Source organism: Opisthocomus hoazin, chromosome 5, assembly GCF_030867145.1.
Source record: "Opisthocomus hoazin isolate bOpiHoa1 chromosome 5, bOpiHoa1.hap1, whole genome shotgun sequence".
NCBI classification, from domain to species: Eukaryota; Metazoa; Chordata; class Aves; order Opisthocomiformes; family Opisthocomidae; genus Opisthocomus; species Opisthocomus hoazin.
Window position 1 is genome coordinate 75,055,109 of NC_134418.1, and position 24,147 is coordinate 75,079,255.

The 24,147-nt window shown below is 42.2% G+C and overlaps 2 protein-coding genes across 4 annotated transcripts in view; one reads left to right on the forward strand and one right to left on the reverse strand.

The window, feature by feature from the left end:
* The window catches only part of ASB5 (ankyrin repeat and SOCS box containing 5), a 40,913-nt gene extending 39,839 nt beyond the window's left edge, over positions 1-1,074 (reverse strand). For 2 of the 3 annotated variants that reach the window (XM_075421773.1, XM_075421771.1), the window contains exon 1: positions 989-1,071. The gene's annotated coding sequence lies outside the window, so the exon portion shown is untranslated. Of the gene's footprint in view, positions 1-988 lie in introns of all 3 variants that reach the window. The other variant, XM_075421774.1, reaches the window with a different exon arrangement.
* Positions 802-11,060, forward strand: SPCS3 (signal peptidase complex subunit 3). The gene is made up of 5 exons (XM_075421778.1): positions 802-1,063; positions 3,693-3,766; positions 6,436-6,512; positions 7,976-8,091; positions 10,601-11,060. Exons 1-5 carry the CDS (start codon positions 921-923, stop codon positions 10,731-10,733), a joined length of 543 nt encoding a protein of 180 aa, XP_075277893.1. The 5' UTR covers positions 802-920; the 3' UTR covers positions 10,734-11,060.
* The last annotated feature ends 13,087 nt before the right edge of the window (positions 11,061-24,147 follow it).

Genomic DNA, 24,147 nt, shown 5'->3' on the forward strand with positions numbered 1-24,147 from the left:
AATGGGCGCCAAGCAGGGGCCTGGGAAGAGGAGTTAGATAAGTTACATAAGCCAAGCTTTGCTAGCACCGATTTGAAGCGAAGTTTCAACCAGCTCGGAGGGGTAAGGTGAAAGACTGGCTCGTCCCGCGACCGGTGCGGGATCACTGAGCCATCTGGAAAAGAACAAGGATTCCCGTGACATGCCCAGCTGCTAGAGGAGATTTGTAGACAAGATGATTTACGTACCGAGTACGTGTCTAACAAAGCACAAATGAGCAAGAACATCCCACAGGAAACAAAGCAGCGAAGGGCAAGGCACAGTACCACCCAGGTACAGACGCCGAGTGAAAAGCCTTCACCTCAAACGTTATTTACATTTTATTATACCAATACAAAAATCCACCAGAGCTACAAACGCCAGCACCGCTCTAGAAACGGATGCCTGCGAAACACAGCGGGTGGCAAGCAATTAGTTCACCAAAAACGCTCCAACACATAACAGCCCTTCAGTTACGAAGGAACTGGGACGAGAACCAGGCCGGGCCCGGGGGCACCCTCCGCGGCTGAGCAGGGCACAACGAAGTGGGCACGCCTTGCCTTCAGGAGCTCTCCCGCCGGGAAGCGGCCAGGCTGCGGCCCGCAGCCCTCCCCGCCATGTCGCGACAGAGAGCGATGCCCGTGAGCGGCCCAGCGCCGGGCGGAAGCGCCGGGAGGGGGGGCGGCCACCCCTGCCGCGGGCGCAGGCGCGGTGCGGGAGGGGCGTGGCCCCGCCCCGACTGGGCGGGCTCTTAGGCGAGGCCGCGCCCCTCCCTCCGCGGCCCCAGCCCAGGCGCCGCTGCCCGCCCGGCCGCTTCCTGCCGCGTCCCGGAGCCGCCGCCCCCCTCCCCGAGCAGCGGCCGGAGCCTGGGAGCCGGCGCGGCGGCCGGGCCGAGCGGGGAGATGAACACGGTGCTGTCCCGGGCCAACTCGCTGTTCGCCTTTTCTTTGAGCGTGATGGCGGCGCTCACCTTCGGTTGCTTCATCACCACCGCCTTCAAGGAGCGGAGCGTGCCCGTCAGCATCGCCGTCTCCCGGGTCACGCTGTGAGTGCGGGCGGTAGAGTGACGGGCCGGGCCGGGGTGGGGGGCTGCCCGCCGGAGAGAGGAAGGGTTCGTCTGGGAGCCGTTTGGCGGCTGCCCGCCGGGGAGCCGCTGCGGGGCGGTTAAAGGCTGGGGGGCGCGAGGGGACGGCGCAGCCGCGAGCGGAGGCCGCCGCGGGAGCCCCCGGCCGAGGCCGCCGAGTCCCCGCTCCCCGCCCGCTCCCTCGCTCCGCTCCCGGCCAATGAGCGAGCCCCACGACGGCGCCCCGCCGCCTGGCGGCCCGGCCGGGCGGGACCGGGAGCCGGGCGCCGCCCCCCGCCTCAGGCGCTCCGCGGCCGCTCAGCGGAGCTCGGAGGGGGTCGAGCGGACGGCTCTGGGTGGTTTCGAGGGCGCGGGGACCTCGAAGCGTGCGGTTTATTTCCCCCCCCCAGCACCATTTTTAATCAGTGATTCCCTCATATTTTCCCACTTGCTCTGCGGCAGCAGCCTGGCCGGGCTGGCTTCTCTTCCTGCGAAACGCGCCAGGTGTAGGACACGTCGTTCCACATCGGAAGCGGGTTGCCCACATGACACGATGCGCCGAAGCGAACTTCTGCCTGGGGAGCCTTTTTGTACTTCTGTTGTTTTTTTTTTTAAAAAAAGGGAACTTTGTCACAGGAAACTCCCATCCTGTTAAGCGTCTGTGATGTGGAGGGCTGCAGTTTCACAGTTGATGTTGGGTTGACGGTTGGGCTTGATGACCTTGGAGGTCTTTTCCAGCCTTAACGATTCTATGATTCACGAGCAGCTGCTGCGGCCACCAAAACGTGGAGGTTGGTCTTTTCTGGCGCAGCCACCGAAACGTGGAGGTCGGTCTTTGCTGGTGCTGCTCGCCACGTGGTCCTTTACCAGAGCTGCACAGGCAAACCGGGCTTGCAGGATGCTGGGCTGTTTTAACTCCACTGATGAGTTGGTTTAGTTTGGTTTTGGCCAAGTTAGTGAGCTAAAGCAGCTCATGGAGCTTTGGACCACCCCAGAAGGGGGTGGTCCGACACTGGAATGGGTTGCCCAGAGAGGTAGTGGAGGCCCCATCGCTGGAAACATTCAAGGTCAGGTTGGACGGGGCTCTGAGCAACCTGGTGTACTTCAGGATGTCCCTGCTCACTGCAGGGGGGTTGGGCTAGATGATCTCGAAAGGTCCCTTCCAACCCAAAGCATTCTATGATTTTTTTAAAGTACGTGGCAGGGGTGGATGGCTAGCAGCGGGGTTTGAAAGGGGAGGTGAATGCAAATAGTGGGAACTGCCATCGCCTTTTGTATTACTTTAATATCCCAGGAAAATAAACCCTGTGTTTATACTAGATTGAGGATTGCAAACAGCATAAAACCAGCATAAAAGCATATTTTTTGAGTATTCCCGTAAGCTTCACATAGATGAGGGAGCATAGTAATGCCTAATTTGGATGAAATTTGTAGTGCCGTGCCAGTCCCTCCCGTGATGCACAGATCTGGTATTAATGAGAGGCGTTACGGCTTAGTTGCTTGTCTTGAACTTCTGAGAAGTTCTGCACACCCCAGGCTTAAGGCCTGCTGCCACGCCAGATTCAGAAATGAAGTCAAGTGCTTCACAAGGGCTAGTACTTAAAAAGATGTTGCTTTTTGCAAAAGGATGGAAATTCATAGCATGGCTTAAAGTGGGAAGTTTTGGTTGTGTTTTTCTTAACTACTGTCTCCAAAAGTGCTCTTTCTGCTGGTAAGCTTTTTTTCTTCGGGATTACTAAACTTAGTTTTAATTAAAAGATATTTTAATAGGCTAATCTTCAAACTGGAATAAATGTCACTAAGAAGTTCATAATTCATAAAATTTTTGTTACATGAGGAGCTAAGGTTCATAGCTGATTGCCAACCTGCTTATGGTATTCCTCTTTGTAGAGGGTAAGTTTGGTAGATTGATAAGCTTTTTGAATACATGTGAAAATACCTGCTGTGTCTCTGTTATTTTGCAATTTCTTTTTCTAATGTGGCTTAGTGTGGCAATGTCAGATACTCCTCCAAATGTGGATTTGAAATAAAGTCTTCCAAAATGATATGATTTTCCATACTGTAGAAGAAAAAAAGTGTTTTCTTTATACCGCTACTTAAATACATTCCAGGGAGAAATCTTGCAAGTTGTGTGAACTACAAACATAAATTCTGTTCTGTCAGAATGGTTGGAGTGTTTCGCGTGAGACTGAGCACTAGCAGCTTTTTTTTTATAGAAAGTTGAGAGATAATACTGAAAATCGTTGCCAGCAGACGGCTACGCTGCCGATACTCCAATTGGCTTTATGTATTTGGGGATGAGTAACACATTTTACTAAAATTAGATGTGGTGCAGTTTAGGTACAGACAGATACAGATTTTTGTTAACAGGAAAAAGTTTACAGGCTATTTGTATAACTTAGGTGACTGTGGTGTCAAGGCCTGTCATTCAAAACTGGGGCTCCATGATTTCCGGAAGACAGGTTTTATTTTGTAGTGTTGATTATATTTTAGCCAAAAGTGTTTGAAAGAAAGTACACAAAATGAAATTAGATAGTAAGAATTATAATTTATGTAATGCATGAAACCGAAATAATGAGAAAGGATAATACTGTGTTTTGTTTTGTCTTAGAAAAAATGTAGAAGATTTCACTGGACCTAGAGAAAGAAGCGACCTGGGATTCGTCACATTTGACATTACGGCAGATATCCTTAATGGAAAAAATGGTTTGCGAACATTTAGAAATAAGAACATCTTGACATCTGTTTTTGTTACCTTGTAATCTTCGGATATTCAGAACTGGAGGAAAAACTAGCAATTTGTCTTAAAATACAAATTTCAAGCAGTGAAAAGTAGTATTTTACATAGCTAGGGCAGTAAAATAAAACTTGGAATAGCTGTTTCTCTAGCAGATGACACGGGGCAAGTTGTTTTCTGTCTTTTTTTAATGTCTGTTTTTAAAATGGGGCTCTGTAGTGAAATGCACTGTATCTAGACATGCGGACAGTATTACCATTAAGTGAAGTCTGTATTAGTGGTTTGAGGTGTGAATTAATTATAGGGTTTATATAACATATTATTTTGACTGTCATACAATCTAGAAACTCCAAGGCACCTTTCAAACTCACTTTGTTGTGAGTTTTTCAAAGTTCTGACCATGTAATAGTTGCATACAAGTACCTGTCTTCCTTTGAAAACAAAAAGACGTTGTAATCCTTTATTTGTTTAGTTGTTCAAGTATCGAACCTTTAGCATTGAATAGTATTAAATTCACTGGGAAGCATACGAGGTACCACAAAATTTATCACATTACTTTTTTGGCCTCTTTCTCATTGCTGTTGCGTTTTTGCAGCTTTTCTTTTGTATTTCTCTGCTTCCCTATTAGTCTGTTTTTTACTGGGGAGAGAGGGTTGTGCATAGGTGTTTTTGTTTGATTTTGTTTTGGGTAGGTTTGATTTGAGTCTTGATATAAACAGAATTATCTGTTTTTCTGCAAAAGTCAGTACCAAATATGAGGCAGCATGCTCTACCTCAGGTGATTACACTAAGCCTTGCTTTGCAGCTGGGCTGAGATTCTGGGCATTCTTTTCCAGTCTGCTGTGTTTGGTCACTCTGTTAGGTGAGACATTGATTACCTCTGTGTTTTGGTTTCCCTCTGTTGGAGAATACTACGTTGTGTAAGCAAACCAGACAAAATACAAATCTTGAATGCACGTAAATGCTGGATAAACAGTTTGGTCAGATTTTTGCAGGCGTGTGTTGCACAGGAATAAGAGGGGGTTTTTAAATCAGCTGAGAGCAGGAGAGGTGAACTCCTAAGTCTGAGTTTTACTTCTGAAATGCAAGTATCTATTAAAACCAGAGACTGAAATTCTGAAGTAGATGAATTGTATGCAGTATGTATAGGGGGAGGCAGGGCAAGGCAGGATGGGAGCTCTAAAAGAAATGTTCATATACAAGGGATTAGTCTGCAGTATGCAGATGTAAAGATTCCATGTTTTATGACTTTTAATAGTAGCTGTGGTTTTAAGGTTTTCTTTAGACAGACTGTGAGTTAATCTTTCATGTCTGGTATAAATAAACACCACAGTGTGAAAGTTGTAAAATACAACTTTCTGGTAGATTTTTTTTTTTTTGGATGAATTTCGTAAAGAGATACTGGTAGGTGGGGTCTCTTAACTAACGGAAACAAGTTGTCAGTCCTAAGAAAAGTTAAATAAAATGACAGTTAGAAAAAGCAACCAGGGAAAGGAAACAGGAGGAGACAGTTTTACAGACTCTTCGTAGCTTACTTAATTTGTGGCTACCTTCAACAAGCGTTAAGAAATTCTACAAAGGAGATCTCCAGAATCTTGTATGTTGTTTTGAATTAGGTGATGAAAAATGTTCAAGTAAAATAGCACCAGCAATTCTTGCAACAACAGCAGTTAGTTACTTAATTCTTTTCCTTGCTTGCCTTTTGAATTAGTGGCTTTAAAACAGGATTCAGTCTTGGGATGAGTGGAACAAGATACAATAGATATTGAGGCTGGCTGGGGAATCTGTTTAATTTATTCTTTGAGGTAGTGGCAAATAGAATAAAAAAGAGGACTGGGAGATAAAAGGTTACAGCTAATTTTTATTGTGAGTTAAAAGGTCTTTTTCCTCAGCAGTCACACACAGTGCATTTTATTGCTAAATAAACAGACAAGTATTTAGAATACCGGTTTTATTATACTGGCAGTCTCAAAAGGCAGTCGTCAGTTCTCTACTGCTGATGAAAAATCTGAGCAGAGTTTTGTTCCAGTCTGATAAGCTGGCTTTCTCTGTAGTAAGTAGGTAACTAAATTTGCTAATTCCTGGTGTCCTTTCCAATATGAAATACTTCCCATCTACTAACTTCTCTAATGTGGGTGTTACAGGCCCTTTGAACTCTCTGCACTCCGCCAATTTTGTGTTTATGTATTGTTTAGTGCTATTGTATCTCAATCCACAGCTGGATAGCAGGGATATTTCATAGTATAAATAATTGCTTTGAAGATATTTACTGAAGAATTCTGTCTTGCCTTTTATGTTTAAGGTTTTATAATAGATTGTCTAGTAGTGGATTATGGTTACTAGCTTGCACTGTCAAATCTAGAATTCTTAAATCGGTGGAGGTAATAGATGTTAGATTTTATAAATAGTAAAAAAAAAACCAAAAAACACCAGACCAAAACCCTGTTGCTTTAATACGATTAAAATACATGTTAGAACTCCTGGAAGTACTCTGATTTATAAATAAGGTGAGGTATGTTGACAGGTAAGAACTCACTGTAGTTATTATAGTCTAGGTCTAGTAAAAATAAAACAGGGTTATGTGAGTACAATGTGGTATTTTTCTTAACTTGCTTACATCTGCAGAGTATATTTGACTGGAATGTTAAACAATTGTTTCTGTATTTGTCTGCAGAATATTCAACAAAAAACAATGTAAGTATCAAAAAGAAAGTTGAAGCGATTAACCTTTCTGTACTGCAGGTATTTTTAACATTCTGAAGTTCTGCTGGGAAGAGTTAAGGCACCAGTATTTCCTACTGGCTTGGAGTGTTTTTACTGGCCTTCATGATCGCTGTTTTCTTGACAGTTTAACCGCAGGGTGGGAAGTTCACCCTCACAAAACCCATCTTGATATGTGCCCAGCAGTGCATGAGAAAAGTAACACATGCCTTGTTGTTCACTTACAATAGTGAACTGTAAATGAGTTTTTTCACTTATTTGCTCCATGTTGTTTTACTTTTCTGTAATGTTCTGTCATTGACTGCAGTTAGAAACAAGGTACAGTGGCATTTGGTCTGGCCAGGTGTGGTGGGTCTTTTGTTCGTAGATCACAGAAGTGTTTGCCGGTACCAGTTACTGTAGCCCCATAATACATTTATGTTATCTCATCATACTTCTCAAAATAATTGGCCTTGCTGCACCCTTTAAATTGGTTGCTACTGATACTTCACTTTGGATGGCTGAAGGCTTTTTACACTGATCTAACAGCAGCTGTGTGGGACAGTCTATGGAAAAATTATTTTAATGAAACATCATGCTACCATGGTACCACTGAATTCTAGTTTAAGATACTGTGGTCATATTGCAAGGTTGTAGTGAAGGCTTGGGGTTTTTTTCTTAACTTGCTGCACAAAACTATCTCACTGCTTTTCTTTCTTTTTTCTTTTTTTTTTTTAAGCACCTTAGTTATTTTATATGTGCTGGTGGATATTGTGTTTGTTCTAAAGTAGTTTTAAAGTTCTTTATTGGGGTCTCAGATGAAAGATGACAATCAAGTCCATCTTTCATCTACTTTTTTTTCATGTGGCTCACTAGTTGCAAATATTGAGAAACGTTTTTTTCTAAATTGTTCTGTAAGGTACTAAATAAGACTGTTCAGACTTAATTACTTAAAAAAGAACAGTATAATAAAGTTTCAAATATTTAAGAATTTGGGATCTGTCTCTTGAATTGTTCGTACAATTCTTGGGGTTGAGTTTGCAATTCAAGTAGACATTTTTTACATTAAAGCTGGAAAAATGTTAAATACCTTGGCAGTGTCACAATAGCTCAACTGAAGTCCTTTATTTGAAACAAAGTCTAAATGTTGCTTTAAAAGTGACTTACCTTTGCAATTTGAAAGGAAAAACCACCATACCTTGTAAGTCGTTGAAAGCTTATGAGTTTTTAAAATGGCTTTCTCACGTTTTGTTGAGTTGTTTGTTCTTTCCATTCCGTGACACGCTTAGGTGTATAACTAGTTCCCCCCTGTAAAGCATTATTTTGTTAAATTAGTTACGGATTGTAAGCATGTACTTGAACTTCAGGGGTTTTAGATGAGTAATGCTATGAAATTCCAGTGACTGAATATGATCTTGTAAGGTAACTTGCTGACTTAATTACAATTGTATTTGTAGGCTCTAAATCAGGTGGTCCTTTGGGACAAGATCATGCTGAGAGGGGATAACCCAAGACTGTTCTTAAAAGATATGAAGTCAAAGTACTTTTTCTTTGATGATGGAAATGGTCTCAAGTAAGTAAATCCATATTATTGTTACTAATAATATTCATGGTGTCTTGATTTACTTGCATACTTTGCATTTTATATGTGTTTTTATCAGGCAAGGAAGGGAAGAGATGAGCATGGCTGAGTCGAGACATGCTGGTCAAACTAAAGAGCAAGAGGGAACTGCACAGGCAATGGAAGCAGGGACAGGTAACCTGTGAAGAGTATAGGGACACTGCCCGGTTGTGTAGGGATGGGGTCAGGAGGGACAAGGTGTGGCTGGAGCTCAATTTGGCAAGGGATGCAAAGAATAACAAGAAGGGCTGCTACACGTCTGTCAACTAGAAAAGAAAGGTTATAAAGAAAGCGTACCCCCCCGATGAACAAGAATGGTGACCTTGTATCAACAGATGAGGAGAAGGCTGAGGTACTCGACAACTCTTTTGTCCCAGTCTTCACTGGCAGCCTAGCTCCTCACCTCTCTCGAGTTGGTGGACTGCAAGATGGGGACCAGGGGGGTAAAGCCCCTCCCACTGTAAAGGAAGATCAGGTTCGTGACCACCTGAGGAACCTGAACGTACAGAAGTCTATGGGACCTGATGAGATGCATCCCAGAGTCCTGAGGGAATCAGCGGATGTAGTTGCCCAGCCACTCTCCATGATATTTGAAGAGTCATGGCAGTCAGGTGGAGCCCCTGGTGACTGGAAAAAGGGAAACATTGTGCCCGTTTTTAAAAAGCATAGAAAGGAGAACCCTGGGAACTACTGATCTATCAGCGCCACCTCTGTTCCTGGGAAGATCGTGGAACAGAGCCTCCTAGAAGCTATGCTAAAGCACATGGAGGACAGGGAGGTGATTGGAGACAGCCAGCATGGCTTCACCAAGGACAAGTCCTGCCTGACCAACCTTGTGGCTTTCTGTGATGGAGTGACTGCAACAGTGGACAAGGGAAGAGCAATGGATGTGGTCTGTCTGGACTTCTGTAAGGCCTTTGGCACAATCCCCCATGGCATCTTTCTCTCTAAATTGGAGAGATACGGATTTGATGGGTGGACTGTTTAGTGGATGAGGAATTGGTTGGATGGTCACAGCCAGAGGGTAGTGGTCAATGGCTCGATGTCCAAATCGACACCAGTGACAAGCGGTGTCCCTCAGGGTTCTGCACTGGGACTGGTGCTGCTTAATATTTTCATCAGTGGCATAGACAGTGAGATCGAGTGCACGCTCAGCAAGTCTGCAGATGATGCCAAGCTGAGTTGACACACCAGAAGGATGGGATCCAGAGAGACCTGGACAAGCTGGAGATGTGGACCTGCACGAACCTCATGAGGTTCAACAAGGCCAAGTACAAGGTCCTGCACATGGGTCAGGGCAACCCCCAGTATCAATACAGGCTGGAGGATGAAAGGATTGAGAGCAGCCCTGAGGAGAAGGACTTGGGCGTATTGGTGGATGAAAAGCAAAAAGCTGGACATGATCCAGCAGTGTGTGCTCACAGCCCAGCAGGCCAACTGTATCCTGGGCTGCATCCCCAGCAGAGTGGCCATCAGGTCGAGGGAGGGGATTCTGCCCCTCTGCTCTGCTCTGGTGAGACCCCGCCGGGAGTCCTGCATCCAGCTCTGGAGCCCTCAGCACAGGAAAGGCAGGGATCTGTTGGAGCGGGGCCAGAGAAGGTCACAAAAATGATCAGAGGGCTGGAACACCTCTGCTGTGAGAAAGGCTGAGAGAGTTGAGGCTGTTCAGCGTAGAGAAGACAAGGCTCCAGGGAGACCTTATTGCAGCCTTGCAGTACCTAAAGGGGCCCCAAAAGAAAGATGGAGAAAATCTTTTTAGCAAGGCCTGTTGTGACAGGACAAGGAGTAATGGATTTGAACTAAGGGAGGGTAGATTTAGACTGGATATAAGGAAGAAATTTTTTACCAGGAGGGTGGTGAAACACTGGAAGGGGTTGCCCAGAGAGGTAGTGGAGGCCCCATCCCTGGCAACATTCAAGGCCAGGTTGGACAGGGCTCTGAGCAATGTGGTCTGGTTGAAGATGTCCCTGCTCACTGCAGGGGGGTTGGCTAGATGGCCTTTAAAGGTCCCTTCCAACCCAAGGCCTTCTATGATTCTGCTGGTGTGGCCAGATACCTATATTGTGTCTGATGTTCTGTCAGTCTATTGCATCTTCATAGTTTGATTGTTAGAAGTGATTGTTAGAAGGTGATCTTGGGACAGAAGATACCCTGTTTCTTCTGTAGACTAGAAGTTGTGCTATTATTATGAGCAGTAGGCTTCTGGGTTTCTGCTTCCAGTATTGTCTGCGTGCAGTTGGTTCTGTGATGCACTCAACTCCAAGGGAGTTAGGTAACAGTAAAAAAAAAAGTCTTATCTGGAAAACAGGTAATACTTTGTGAAGTAACTACATAGAATTAAAAAGACAACTGTTTCTGGGTCAGGGAAACCATTTGTATCTGAATTTATTTAATATTGGTAATTATTAATTAAATTGGTTTACTCGAGTATTTATGCTGATAATCTTTGTTGCTTTTGCAGGGGAAACAGGAACGTCACTTTGACTCTCTCCTGGAATGTTGTACCGAATGCTGGCATTCTACCTCTTGTAACCGGATCAGGACATGTGTCTGTACCTTTCCCAGATACCTATGAAACAACAAAAAGTTACTAAATTATAATACTGAATCCTAAGCAAGATATTTTTATACTTGTATATTGTGAATAAATTTTATTGCCGTTTCTTCTCGCATCCCATGCAACCCTCAGCGAAAGGTACATGATTTCCTCAGGTTTAACAGCATAGGAAAAGGAAATGAAAGTTCCGGGTTGTTGTTTTTTTGGGTTTTTTTGTTAATAAAACATTGAAGCTGAAACTTAAGGGAAAGGTAAATTGCAGAGTAATGGTTTTTGGGGGGGGAAGCTGAGGAAGTTTTTTTTCTTTTCTTTCTCCTGGTTATCTGGGTATAGATCTCCCTTTCTTTGAATAAACATTTTTAAACCGGAAGATAGTCTTGCTGTGGTTTTTTGAGGTACTGTGGTAGTTAGTTATTCTGTGTAGAACTCAAATACCTTCTGGAGTCAGTTTCTGCGAGTGCCTGAAGGAAATGGCTATTCTGTTTTACAGCACTTTGCTAAATGCGTGTTAAGAGTAAGGTAAGCTTGGCCCTTTCTAGGACTGCCAGCAGCTGCTTTGGAAACTCATTAGCTGCCAGTCAGCCTGCAGAACTCGTTTTGAGTGTCACTGATGTAGCCCACATGCATTCTGTATTATAAAACTTTTTAATAACTGCTTATAATGCAGTTAACTGAAGAGTGAAATCTTTTCAGTGGATTAAGCGCAAGTCAGTAAGAAAAGTCAAAGCTTTAGGTAAAGAAGGTGTCTACAAAGCAACTGCTTGGTTTTTATTGGGATCTGCTCAGCAGGAAGGATGAAGGCCCTTGTTCCAGAGGGGGCTGGGACAACCAATATTAGAGGGGCCCTTGCATAGCAAGGAATACGACAGATGTTCTCCGAAACAGTCTGGGAAAACATCTAAGAAATAGTGGGTTTCCCATGGGAACAGAGAGAAACTTCGATTTACCAGCTTGATCGTGGAGGCGAGTCTACCTGCGAGCCTTCCCCATCTGCATCAGCCAGGAATGGTGGGGAGCTGCGTGCAGTGGTTCCAGTCAGCACCTCTGCTGAAGACGTGGCCTCTCTTTGTGTCCTCCTTCACTCAGCTGCTGATGCTTGTCGTAGTTGGGCAGACAGAAGGAAGAAAGGGGGTCTTTGGGCTGCGTCTTAGTGGTGATGATGGTTGATACTGGTCAATGGGTGTTGCTCATCGTGTGTCCAGGAGGAGGAGCACTTGCCACTGTCGCCTTCCTCACGTAGTTCTTAATGTACACATATATATTCAAAGTATGGTAGAAGTTAATTTATTGCCAGATGTGGAATGTTCTGAATGTGCTGGGGACTTTCAAAAGAGCGAACATAGCCTGAAATTGAAACTGAGTTTTTTAATACTGTAAATCAGAAGAAATAATAGGAAAAATGATGATAACGGCAGTGGGACAAACTGTTCAACAGAAGAGATGCAAAAGAGTGGAGCAGTCTCCCCCTTTGTTGTAAGTTTACCGAAGAGCTGATGGATTTTGAGGAAGCCAACTTGCTTTTAAAAAGGGATCTTTAATATTTGTGAATTATCCCTAAGTGACGATGAAGTACATTCTCCATCTTGGTGTATCAATCAAAGAGTTGCTGAAAAAATTTCCAAAAACTGCTTTGTCTTTTTAGAAACAAAATTAAGTATGAAAACTAAAAAATTTCTTTCATGGGAATATTTTCGACATTTTTTCATTTGTATCCAGCATATTTACATGAATTTCAATTCTCTGAACTTCTGCTGTGTTCCACAGATCAGCATAATCAGCACACTGAAGTACATCCTAATTTTTCTGTGCTTCGATATCAAATGTATATATCGCTCTGAAGACTTACACTGTTACAGAGAACTTCATACTGTCATACAAAAGAAAAAAAAAATTTTGTTAGAGATAATTGGGTGAAGTTGTGGAGTTGTTTTGTTAATTGCCAAGTGGTTTGTTTATTCATCAATTATATTCCTGAAATGTTTACTGAAACTCATTTCTTGTGGCTTTCCATTCAGCCACTTCCCTGAATTCCTCTGGCAGTACGCTTCCAAGGAGTGTAAAGGCTGCATAGGAAAGAGATGCAAAGACAGGGATCCGCTGCCAAAAACCAGAGAGAAGTCTGCCTGCTTTCCTCCGGAATGGTATGTTCCTCCCAGCAGACAGCAGCAGAATTTTAAGACACTCAAATTGTAGCTTCGAACATGATGCTTCAAGCTTTTCTAGCCTTTCCCCGTGAAGAGAAATTGCAATGTCTGGGGTAAGGCCGTTAGAGGGATCAAGAAGAAACCAGGTTGTGTTCAAGTTCTGAGAAGAGCTCGGGAAAGGCCGGCATAGATGAGCACTGAAATGATGCTGTGACAGCTCACTCTCCGCTTCTCAGCCGCCGAGTGGAGCGGGGTGCTCTCTGTCCTCTCCTTGGTTCGGGGAGCAAGGAGGCAAATTCCTCAGCTGGTCTCTTTAGAGCCTTTCAAAAAGTAAAATGCTTACTGTGTTTTGTTGTGACAGTTCTCAAACCGTTTAGAAGAACACTCTTCTATGGGAATCAAATGGCATCTACTTCCCCTTGTCTCTTCTGATACATCTTATAAAGAGAAGCAGTAGTATTGCTGGCAGTTGATCGTTCTCTTAGATGTGTTACTAACTAAATAATGTTTTGTGTAGCGATGTGTACAAAAGACAACTGATTTACTTAGCAACTAGCAACTGATTTACTTAATGGGAAAAGGCCAGAAATCCTTTTGAAGGAAACTGGAACTGAAAACGCTTCTGATGCGTTTTGGATAGCAATTTATTGAGGTTTTGGAGACCGGAGTTGTTGTCTAAGGACTGAAAAAAGCAAACTCTTAAAGCAGCCTGGGTGTCCATTTACTGTGGAGAGCGCACGGCACAGAAAGCCCTATGCGGGAGAGGGAAGTAACTTCTACAGATCTGTATTTACAGCTCTGCTCCGGTGCGCATACGGTCCTATTTATGCTTTGGCACGATAGATATTGAAAATAGGAAGACATTGAGAAAACTTGAGATTTTCTCCATTAAAAACAGTTTAAAACTGTTTAAAATCTGTTTTTAAAACAGTTTTAAACTGTTCATGCAACCAAACAAGCAAACAGGTGTATACTCTTTTGCATGAAGAATCCCCTTGTAAGCACACAGGTACACGCTCGTATTACAGTAGTCACATCAGGCTACTATTTTATTATACAAAACCCCCAAAACTTAGCTTGAACAAGCCAAACTGCTGCTGGATCTTCTTCTGGTGCCCTCCACCACTTCCCTGGGACCATTTCTGTGAATCTGCACATTCTTGAAGAGATGAGGCATGGGTAAAGACAAAGTAGTCATTCCATTGTTAAAGTTTCTTTTTCCCTTAATATTGTATCACGGTAATAATTCCTTTTGTGCAAGTTATTGTTTAGTTTATCCACTAATAATTGTTCTTATCTAGCAATTCTTAATTTTCTTGTTTTATGTGGAAAGATAGCCAGAATTTTCTCTCTGTCTTTTCTGCTTACTCCAGACTCCAAGAGACTGGCATTTATAATTTGTTTTTCCAAACATTATTGCTCTAATAATGAAATGCTAAATCTAAATGAAATTCTCTATGCATAAGCTATTGAGAAAACAAAACAAACAAAAAACCCCTCTGAATCAGTATAGTTATATTATCCGGACTTACAAGCTGTTGATTCAAAATGAAAATAATGGAGCCAAATACATCATTACAAGACTATTTGAAGACTGAGGTGTGGTCCAGAGGGGGTGTCTGAGCTCCCCCAGCGCAGCGCTGATGCCGCACACCAAAGTTACCTGGGACTCCCCCGGGCTTTCCAGCTGTAGCCCCTTGTGCTGGTTAGTGGTGCTCCAGGCCATAAACGCTGCAGAAATAGCTGGTGCTCCGTTGAAGTCCAGCTGGCAGTAAATGGATTAGAGAGAACAGGCGTATTTCCAGCCCTGGAGGATCGTGGCAGTGAGCAAGTGTTTTTATAATTTGGAGACCCGTTTACATTATACCCATAACTTTGTTATCAGCAACTGTCATTTATTTTGCACTTGCAATCCAATGACTTCCAAGTGCTTTCCCAGAAAAATCCATGTTTATTTGCAGAAAGAGGCTGGTGTTCTTAACCCGTACTGGGAGTGTTTTTGCAAGAGACCGTCTCAAAAATATCATCTGACGGTAGCTGGAGCTGCCTGGGGCGGTCGGTGACAAACCTGCTGCGGGCTTCTACCGCCTGGCTGCACGGGTGGTTGCCAGGCAAATAGGGTAATTAATTAATTGGGCCTCCTCACTGGGGCTCCCTTTGCAGAACCAGGCTTTGGACTTCACACGTGGGGTTTTGCTCCTGTGCTGCAGCAGCGGCAACAGGTACAGTGCTGTTAATTCCGTCTGCCTCCTCGCTCGGTGTCTCTTCTTGCTTTACTATGGTTTGGTTTTTTCCGTGAGTGAAGCGACTGCCGTGGTGCTGGGCGCTCGTGCTGAGGCGAATGAATTTGGTTTGGCACAGAGGAGAGGTTTCGGAGCATGGTGACGTGCGGGCTGTTTTGAGAAAGAGAAGGGGTTTGGGTGGGGCTGCAGAAGATCAGTTCAGAAATGAGTGTTTGGTTTAAGCGTAAAAAATATTTGCCTTTAAGAATAACTTGTGTTGGATGTAGTTACGAGTGGCTGACACAGCAGGCAGACAAAAGAGTTCTTTTTTGTGTAAGACAGTAATTGAAGAGTAAGATAAAACTAGTGTGATTGGGAAGTAACAGCAATGAGATTGTGGCTGCTGTAGTCTGTTTCTCCCCCCTACGCCCCCCTTTCTACTTTTATTTCTAAAAGGTAATTTCCTTCCTGTTTTATTTCTCCTCTTTCTCCCAGTTTTGAAAGGAGAGGGTCAGAGGTTCTTTTTCTTCGCTTCTAGCCCCTGTCTCTCATTAAATGCTACTTGTTCATTTTTTTTTTTTGCTTTGGGAATCGGCATGGGCACTGGCACCCGCAACCTTGCCGGGTACACGGCTGCAGCCAATGCAAGCATTTCTCTTTTTAACAATTGGGGTGTTTACATTTACAAATGTTAAGATTAAAAGTGATTGTACAACTTCAAGTTTGTTAGTCATGTCCTTTTTTTAATGCTCTCCCTATGCCATCGGGAGGAGGAAATGTTCAAGTACTTAAAAAAGTCTGATTCTTTAATATTAAAGAACAAATAATGTGGAACTTCTAATTGTATCTTACGTAGCAAATTGTTCTCCTTTCAGGGAGTGTATGGTATGCATCTGTATCTACAGTTCAGTGTAATGCTTTAAGAACTGGTCAATACCAGGGAATTTTAGCAATTTGTTTGCAGTGCTGCTTACACATCTGGGGAACCAGCATCAAACACCGAGACTTGTCTGCCCAGTTCTACTGGGTGCAACCCAGTTTAATGCTTTCACTCCCCAGGAGCTATAGGAGGGTGTAGGTGACTTGTTTTCCTGGAGCCCACAAGTAAAGTTCTTTGCTGGCTCTGATTGTGAATTCTTCTTGTCTTTTTTTTTTTTTTCTCTCTCTCTTTTTTTTTTTTTTTGCTTTGCTTGTTTTCTTTCTGTCAAAGAGAACTGCAGATAGTTTGCATTCAGAAAACCAATATTCATTTGTCTTTAAATTCAAAGTAACTCTTTAATGTTCTCTTTTTGGCAGTATTGTAGCAAACTCTAGTTTTCACATTGCACGCAACCAGAACAGCACATTATGATTTAGGGATCCAACAGATGTTCTACCAGATTTTAATTCTATTTTATTGTTTTTGTTGGTACAAAAGAAAAATGAGAAAATGAAAATGGATGGAGGCAATAGCTTAATAGCTTTTACTTTTTTTTTTTCTTTTCATTTCTTTGGGTTCATGGTGATGCTTCTACAGGGCAAAAGAAGATCTTGTCAAATAAAATTTTATTTTTGTTTGGAAAGAAGGATCAGTTTCTGTGGCTGAAAGAGTGCTGATATTTGATATCCATATAGTCTTTGAGTAAAGGTCAGTTGTTAACTCTGGAAGTTTTGAGGTTTTTCTTCCCCCTTTAAACTTCGTCAGAACATTTTATTTACTACCTGCATATTAAAGAATTCATAAAATGTTTTACAATTTCCCATTTTCCTGTGTATATTCTTGCTTTTTCTCCTGCTTTCTGGGTGTGATACAGTGGGATTATTTTCATTCTGATGTGCTGACCCCTTCATGCACAAAATTAGTTTCTGAATTACGTTTTACCAAGACATCATGTTGGGAAAAATTTTTTCTGGATACTGGATTTGATCGCTTCTGCAGGAAAATTTTGTAGGAAATTCTAAGACACTATCTTGCATCTAACGAGTAAAAGCAATGTTGATGCAGTTCTGTTCTGAAACCTCATTACATCATGATTGCAATAATTTAAATATTTTTATGTGAATAATTTAGACGTTCTGAATCATTGTCCTTTGTCTAAACTCTAAAGACAGTTTTATTTAATAATATACAGTTTGTATAATTACCAGCAGATGTCAGGCATTCACTTTACAAAACAACTGAGCTTGAAAAGTGTCTGTTTTCACAGTAGGATATAAGAAGCTTTGTTTTTAAATTTAGGTATATAATGCTATTGTGCAGCTTGTTACCCATTAGACTTGAGAGAGCTTAATTTAATGAATGACTTTTCAAGCTGTTTTGTGTTAAACAGTGGTGGGCTTAATCTTAATGTGACATCTTTTTCAATATTTGACATATTTACGAATGACATATGTGACATGGTAAAAAAATGAGTCAAAGCAACGTACATGTGTATGTAAATGACATCCTTGCATTTGTTTTCTCTAGACACTAGATGTCTGGTGAGATTTAAGATAGCACTGTTTAGTTTATCCCTGAGATATAACCAGTCATCTCTTGCAAATGAATGAATTCTTACAGTTAAAATCCATGAGGGAGTCAGGACTTTGGGATATTATTCTTGGCTCCTCTACAGATCTTTCATGGACCAAAGAAGAAGTTGCAGATGACAAAACTATGGTACAGAGTTTTAAAACTGGTAGGAGCAATGGTTGGTTGTCATGCAAGCACTTTGAAACTTACTTCACTGTGAACAGAAGTCAACTTATTCAACTTTGCATTGTATGGGTAGGGATTACTGTAGAGAATAACAACACAGTCTTTCTGATGCTCTGCTGTTGTTACGAATGTAGGTAGATCAATTTTTGGTGCGTTTATTAACTGCCTGTTAAATGTTTCCTGTAGGAAACAAAATAAAAATATTTTTCCTAAATATTTGGGCAGTGGAGCATGGATAGCTGCCCTTTGAAGTGGGGTGGTATTTCTATGCAGATAACCGCATTGACCCTGTTCTTTAAGGTAAATGTCTGTGTTGTGAGCATCTAGCCCTGCTAAATGGGAACAGCTGCTTCCCAAGGAGACAAGATACAAGGTTGTGCTAGTGCTGCAGCCACAGGAGTCTCAAAGCAGTATTGGTTAAAAACAACAGAAAGGATTGAGCATGAAACGAGACCCGCTGCCTTGGCAGTTCCTACTCTATCAGAAACAAACCACTATTTTCATCCTCTCCCTACCCAACTTTAGCCACTACAAATAAAAAGGAACAAAATAATTGACGTAACAAAATGCGCCATTCTGTATACATGTGAAAGAAAGAGGGAGGACTACATCTATTGGGCTTTTTTTGTACCTGTTCTAGAATGTTGTGGGTTTTTCCCTCATGCACAAGCACTAAAGATGTCTTTTTGATCAAAAACAAAACATAAAGACAAAGATTAGATCTGCTACAATTAGGGATCAATAGTGTTCATAAACCACTCTGAAAGTGCCCTGAGAAGACATGAAAGAGGATGACTGTGTAAAGCAAACAGACTTGGAAGCAAATCTTACACGCTTCTTCCACCTCTTGCACCTTGGCTCAAGAGCTGATGCCTCTGTAGCACCAAGTACGTGGTGGAGAATTAAAGAGCTTACACATGTTTTTCGAATGAATAAAGTGTGACTACTCCTTTAGTCATGCATAGAGAATCAGTTAGTATCTGCTTAACATTGCACGTAGCAGTTCGTGGTGCTCAATATTACTTTCTTGCAAGGTTAGCATGGTTAGGTTTCCATTTCTTTCATCTGGACCTCATTCATTCACCTCTGAGCTGCAAGAAATTCAGGCAAATGGCCATCTTTGGTGCCTGGGTCCAAAGCCTAAAACCAACTCGGACAGGGCATCCCACCCTGCACAAAATAACCACTGGCAAGTAGCGGTATTTCAGAGATTGCTTGGAACAAGTAACACATTAAAAGACAGGTAATGGTAACTCTGTCAACCAATTAATTTATGTAAACTATGAGAGGCCAAATTAATTTGTCAGCTATGACAGGCCCTTTGGAAATCTCCTCTATTTGTGGGACTCTTGGCTATAAGCCTGTCATGAGAGTGGCCAGAGGCAGCGCAGTGAAACCTCCACTTCCACTGGGAAGGCTGTGGTGCGCACCGTGGAGCTTGTAAAGCTGAAAGGCCGGGGCGTGCCAGGGTTACTGTCAGGTTGGGGTTTGGCTGTGACTCCCTAGAGCTTTTATTGCTTTAGTGAGCCAGTGCTGGAGCAGCTTCTGCTGCTCGCTGCTGTTGCAGGGGTTTGCAGTGTCTGCGGGAGGTGAGCCTGCGGCACTGGGGTTCACCTGAGCTGCTGGGACCAACTCCTGCCCAACCCGGCAGCGGGTGCGCATCGCTGATCCTCAGCACAAGCGCGTTCATTTTTTGGCTTGTCTGGCTCTTCCACTTAGGCTCTTGCATCTTGTATTTATAGTTTTGAAAGTACCTGGTATTGATTAAGGGGATGGCATGTAAGGCATGCGTCAGGAGAAGGTTCAATTTTAAATGTAAAAGAAATACAAATGCATATGACTGTTCAGAGCACGAACAGCATGGTCTACAACCACGCAAATAGTCCTGCGTGATCTCTTTCCGAAGGAGAAAATACTAACTTCCACTTCCTCCTGATATAAAGGTCTTTTTCATTAGCAATATTAAAAGGTTCCAACCAGATTTCTGAAGAGCCAATCATGGAAATGTAAACACACAGTGAGAAATATTCTAAAATCAGTCAAATTGTGAAACTTCCTTTCTTGTTAAACTACATTAATGATTCGAATAGTCTTTTATTAACACTAAACTAATACACCGCGCTAGGTTTCCTTAGGGAAAAAGTGACGGAGAATAGTTTATCGGCAGACAACGCCCTTGCAGTGGGTCACTAGATGGCAATGTTGCATACAGCACCGGGGGCTTCTGTCCTAACTCTCCAAGCAAGATTTTGACATCCAGAGAAAACAGCTTTTTGAGGTAGTTTGCATGGATAAAAGCAGAGCAGACTTGAAGAGAGATAATCTTGTCGCAAGGCTGTTCCCTAAAAACCGTGTGTTTATACTCGTGAAAGGAGAGAAACGTTAGTGATGTTTGTGGTCAGATGTGTTTTGAGGACCATGAGTAGAGAGAAACAGAGATTGCACAAGGTATCTGTCTAGTCAGAGTTTGTGTCGTACTGCTCCTTCATGGAAGGGCAGCTGGAAAGGTCTTGGCATCTGCTCTCCGTCTTGGTAGCCGAGTAACACTGTGTCTAGGCTGCAGCCTATTAATTCTTGCCCATGTTCAGTAAAACTAGACCATTTCCCATAGGTTTTTTTCCTGTTTGGTGGCGTTTTGTTCGTTTGTGTTTTTAACCTCCAGACCCAATATTAAGAGGGACTAGGGGAACTCGCTGCAGGCAAGCAGCGCTTGGCAGAGCCGGCTGTGACGGTACTGCCCTCGCGTCGTGCTCGGAAATTCCACTGGTACCGAAGGGAGTTGCACAGGCAGAACGCACGAAGGGTCCACAACGCAAAGATTGCACGCAATGAATTATAGAGGGGAAACTAAGCTTTTCAGTTTCCTTCGCTTATCCCAGTGTGCCTGGCTATTGCACAACAGATGGGGTCAAGTGACCTCTCAGTGTACGCACAGACTAGTACCCATTAATCGTGAAGGGAGGTAAGATTTCATGGTATGTGAGGATTTTTTTTTCCCCTTGTGCTGAAATACAGAGATGCTATGGGGAAATGAAGCCTTGATGATGCATTGACTTTACACAAATGGCATATTATTTTAAGATTAAAATCATATTCCCTTTCCTTTTTACTGTAATGGATCATAAAACAATGTTGCACAAGACGGGTGCATTTTAGTTGTTGTTAAGAAGTCACATGGCTGCAAAGTTTAAATAAGTTCGTATTGAACAGGGAAACAAATTTCTTAATTTCTATCTACAATCCTAAAAGCTAGCAACTAGAATTAAATGTTAACTTTTTGTTGACAGGGCATTTGAAAATCTGCTACAACCACTCTCTCAGTCTTTCTTACCAATGGATGTTTCCATTGCTCTTGTTCATTCATGAGAACAAGGGAAGTGATGCAGGATGAGCTGGTGAGAAAATTTAAAGGAAACAATAGTAGTGACTCACAACTGAAGTCCATGCTGCAGAAATTCCCACCTTTCAAAGAAGGTCTGCTAAAGAAAACTCAAAGTAATGTTCTAGCCAAATCAAAATTATATTGAAGAAATACTATGGCATGCAAAGTATTGTTTTCAGAGGGACAACCCAGTCCGCTTGTGCGTTTGTTCTGAACTTTTTTTGGATTAATTGCATGCTAAAAATTGCTTGCCCAATCCATTGTCTTCAGAGACTGCCCTTTCTTTGAAGACTTGCAGGAGTTGAATTCTGCAAAGAGCTGACTGCATTCTCTGGCATTAAGTTTCTCTGCTCTTTGGAGCTGATTTTTTGAAGTGTTTAGCAGAATGTGTTTAATACTTCAAGGGCTTGGGTCTTCCAAATGTTAAATTCAGTATAACAATATCGTGAAAACTAGCACTAAAACAGGAACACAGTGGCCAAAAGAATACGCAATGTAATGTGAGAAGCCACAGACTGTGATGGATTTTTATGTTTTAATTGTTACGCACTTTACACATTTGTGATGAGGTAGTGATGTTTTCAAACACAACTCATCTCCCTCCAAGTTGCTCTGTAAATGTCTTTTTCCTAGCTAGTGTGTACAGCTCCTCTTTGTGACTACTCTTGGGATCAAATTAAGTCACGTACCTGATTTTACCACGTGAGAAACATGCTTCTATGAATGGTGGTTCTTCTGTGTTGCAAAATGGAACAGAATAGTATCTTGGGGGAAATTGAGTTCAACATAGTAAGATTTTTATCTGCCGCTGGTAGGTCTCTGCATATGGCTTCTGTTACATGACTGCTTAGAAGACTTATTTTCTCATGAATGCTTGTAGCTGTCATGTTAAAGGAATCTTGTTTATCTGGGGGCTGAAGTTAAAATTACAGAAGTTGTATTTTTAGTGGTGATTTGATGTGTATACAGCACTGAGAACACTAATAGACTAAAGTTGTCTGTTAATCCACTAAACAGAAAACATACTGTGTCATATACGGTCATTTTCATGTTAATTTATCAGTGCTCTTAACTATGTCTGGCAAACTCTTGAAGCTATCATCTGGAAGAGTTGCTCCTAAATGTGTATGAGCTCTGACTTTTTATAGTAGAAAACATACTAAGTCTTTTTTTTTTTTTAAATATATCCATGGTTACATTAATATTACCAAGTTACCAGATATTTCAGTGGTTGTCTACTAAGAATCTTTTCAAGATCTTGGAATATGTTATAAAGTGAGAAATTTAATAAAAATACAACCTCAGACCATGCACAGATATAGCAAAATATGAAAGGCAATGTATGCAAATCCACAGAGCAATATTGCCTAAATATATAGACACACCATGATATTTATTAGGTGTGCAGTGGATCACTCCAATGAGATAATGTTTGAGAGAGTGACTATATGATTGACTGCTGTGAACATTTCATTTCTGCATATTGGTATGCTTCTGGGGTTTTTTTAGCTGTTGATTTAATCATTCTGATATGTCTGTGTCTTTACAATTTCTTTGCCCTGCCCCCAACGGCTATTCATGTACACCAAGCTTTCTGATCAAACACCTAAACTCAGTTCAGTGGACTTGTGCAATTTTGTAAAATTGGTACAACAGCCCCCAAAGAGGGACATCAGTATCTTCCCATCCTCCCTTGGTATGCCTGTGGACCACATCTGGATTCTTGGAAATTTTGTCCGTTGGAGAACCACTATTATTTTAAAAAAATTCACACATAAAAAAATCAGAGCTTCATTGCTTTGACCTGTCAGTTCAGTCTTAAAAAATTTGTTTTGTATAAATGAGCTATGTACAGACTTTCAAATGGATACCTACAAATGGATGAAGCTGCTGTGTTGTTCTAAAATTCCTGAACAATTTTCTAGTAGACAAATAATGTAGCAAAGACAAAACACTTCTCGTAAGTATGCCAATTTTAAGGAAATCTTTTGGGAAGTAAAAGTCTTAAAATGCATCTACTGTAAAATGATTTAAATTCTAATGCTTTAAAACATTACATCATTGAATACAGAAATTATACTTTTCCTGCTTTTCACAGTTACAAGATTTCATTTCAAATTTTCATTATAAGAAAGGCATGGAATGTGGAAGGAGAGGATGACTCTGGTTTTTCTTAATTCTGCACTACAAAAATAAAGTAAGAAATAAGCTACCTTTCTGCCTCTCCGTGAAAAAAAAGATTGAACATCTCCCCATTCTTAAGTGCTGTGCCCTCAAGTATCACCTAGTTCCTGTTTTTTTAAAGATGATATACCTTGATTTCCATTTCTGTATGCCACACATGATATTGTGTAGCCATCCTGATGAAGCAGCCTCTTGTCGTCCCATAGAGCTTTTTTGACTGGTCATATTTTGCTGATAGGTTATGTAGTCGGACTATTTTTCTTTCTGCTTGGCCATGATTTGCTGCAGAGAGGTGTAGTCTTTCTCAATTATATCGTCTTTATGCTACATTCTTTTGTGCTGCTGTTCTTTAATAACTTGGAATACAAAGCGTTCTGTTTTATCTCTACAGAAGCGGTACTATGGTTTGAGTTCCTACGCAGTAGCCCAGAGTGTAAGCCCAGCCCCATGGTACAGCAGCTCGGTCAGCGGCTCTTCCGTGCTCCTCATAGAATCATAGAAAGTTTTGGGTTGGAAGGGACCCCTAGAGGTCATCTAGTCCGACCCCCCCGCAGCGAGCAGGGACACCACTAACTAGATCAGGTTGCTCAGAGCCCTGTTCAACCTGGTCTTGAATGTTTCCAGGAACGGGGCCTCCACTACCTCTCTGGGCAACCCGTTCCAGTGTTTTTCCCACCCTCATTGTAAAGAATTTCTTCCTGATATCCAGCCTAAACCTACCCTCTTTTAGTTTAAAATCATTACCTCTCGTCCTGTCACTGCTGTCTCTACTAAAAAGATCGTCCCCATCTTTCCTATAGGCTCCCTTTAAGTACTGAAAGGCTGCAATCAAGTGTCCCCCC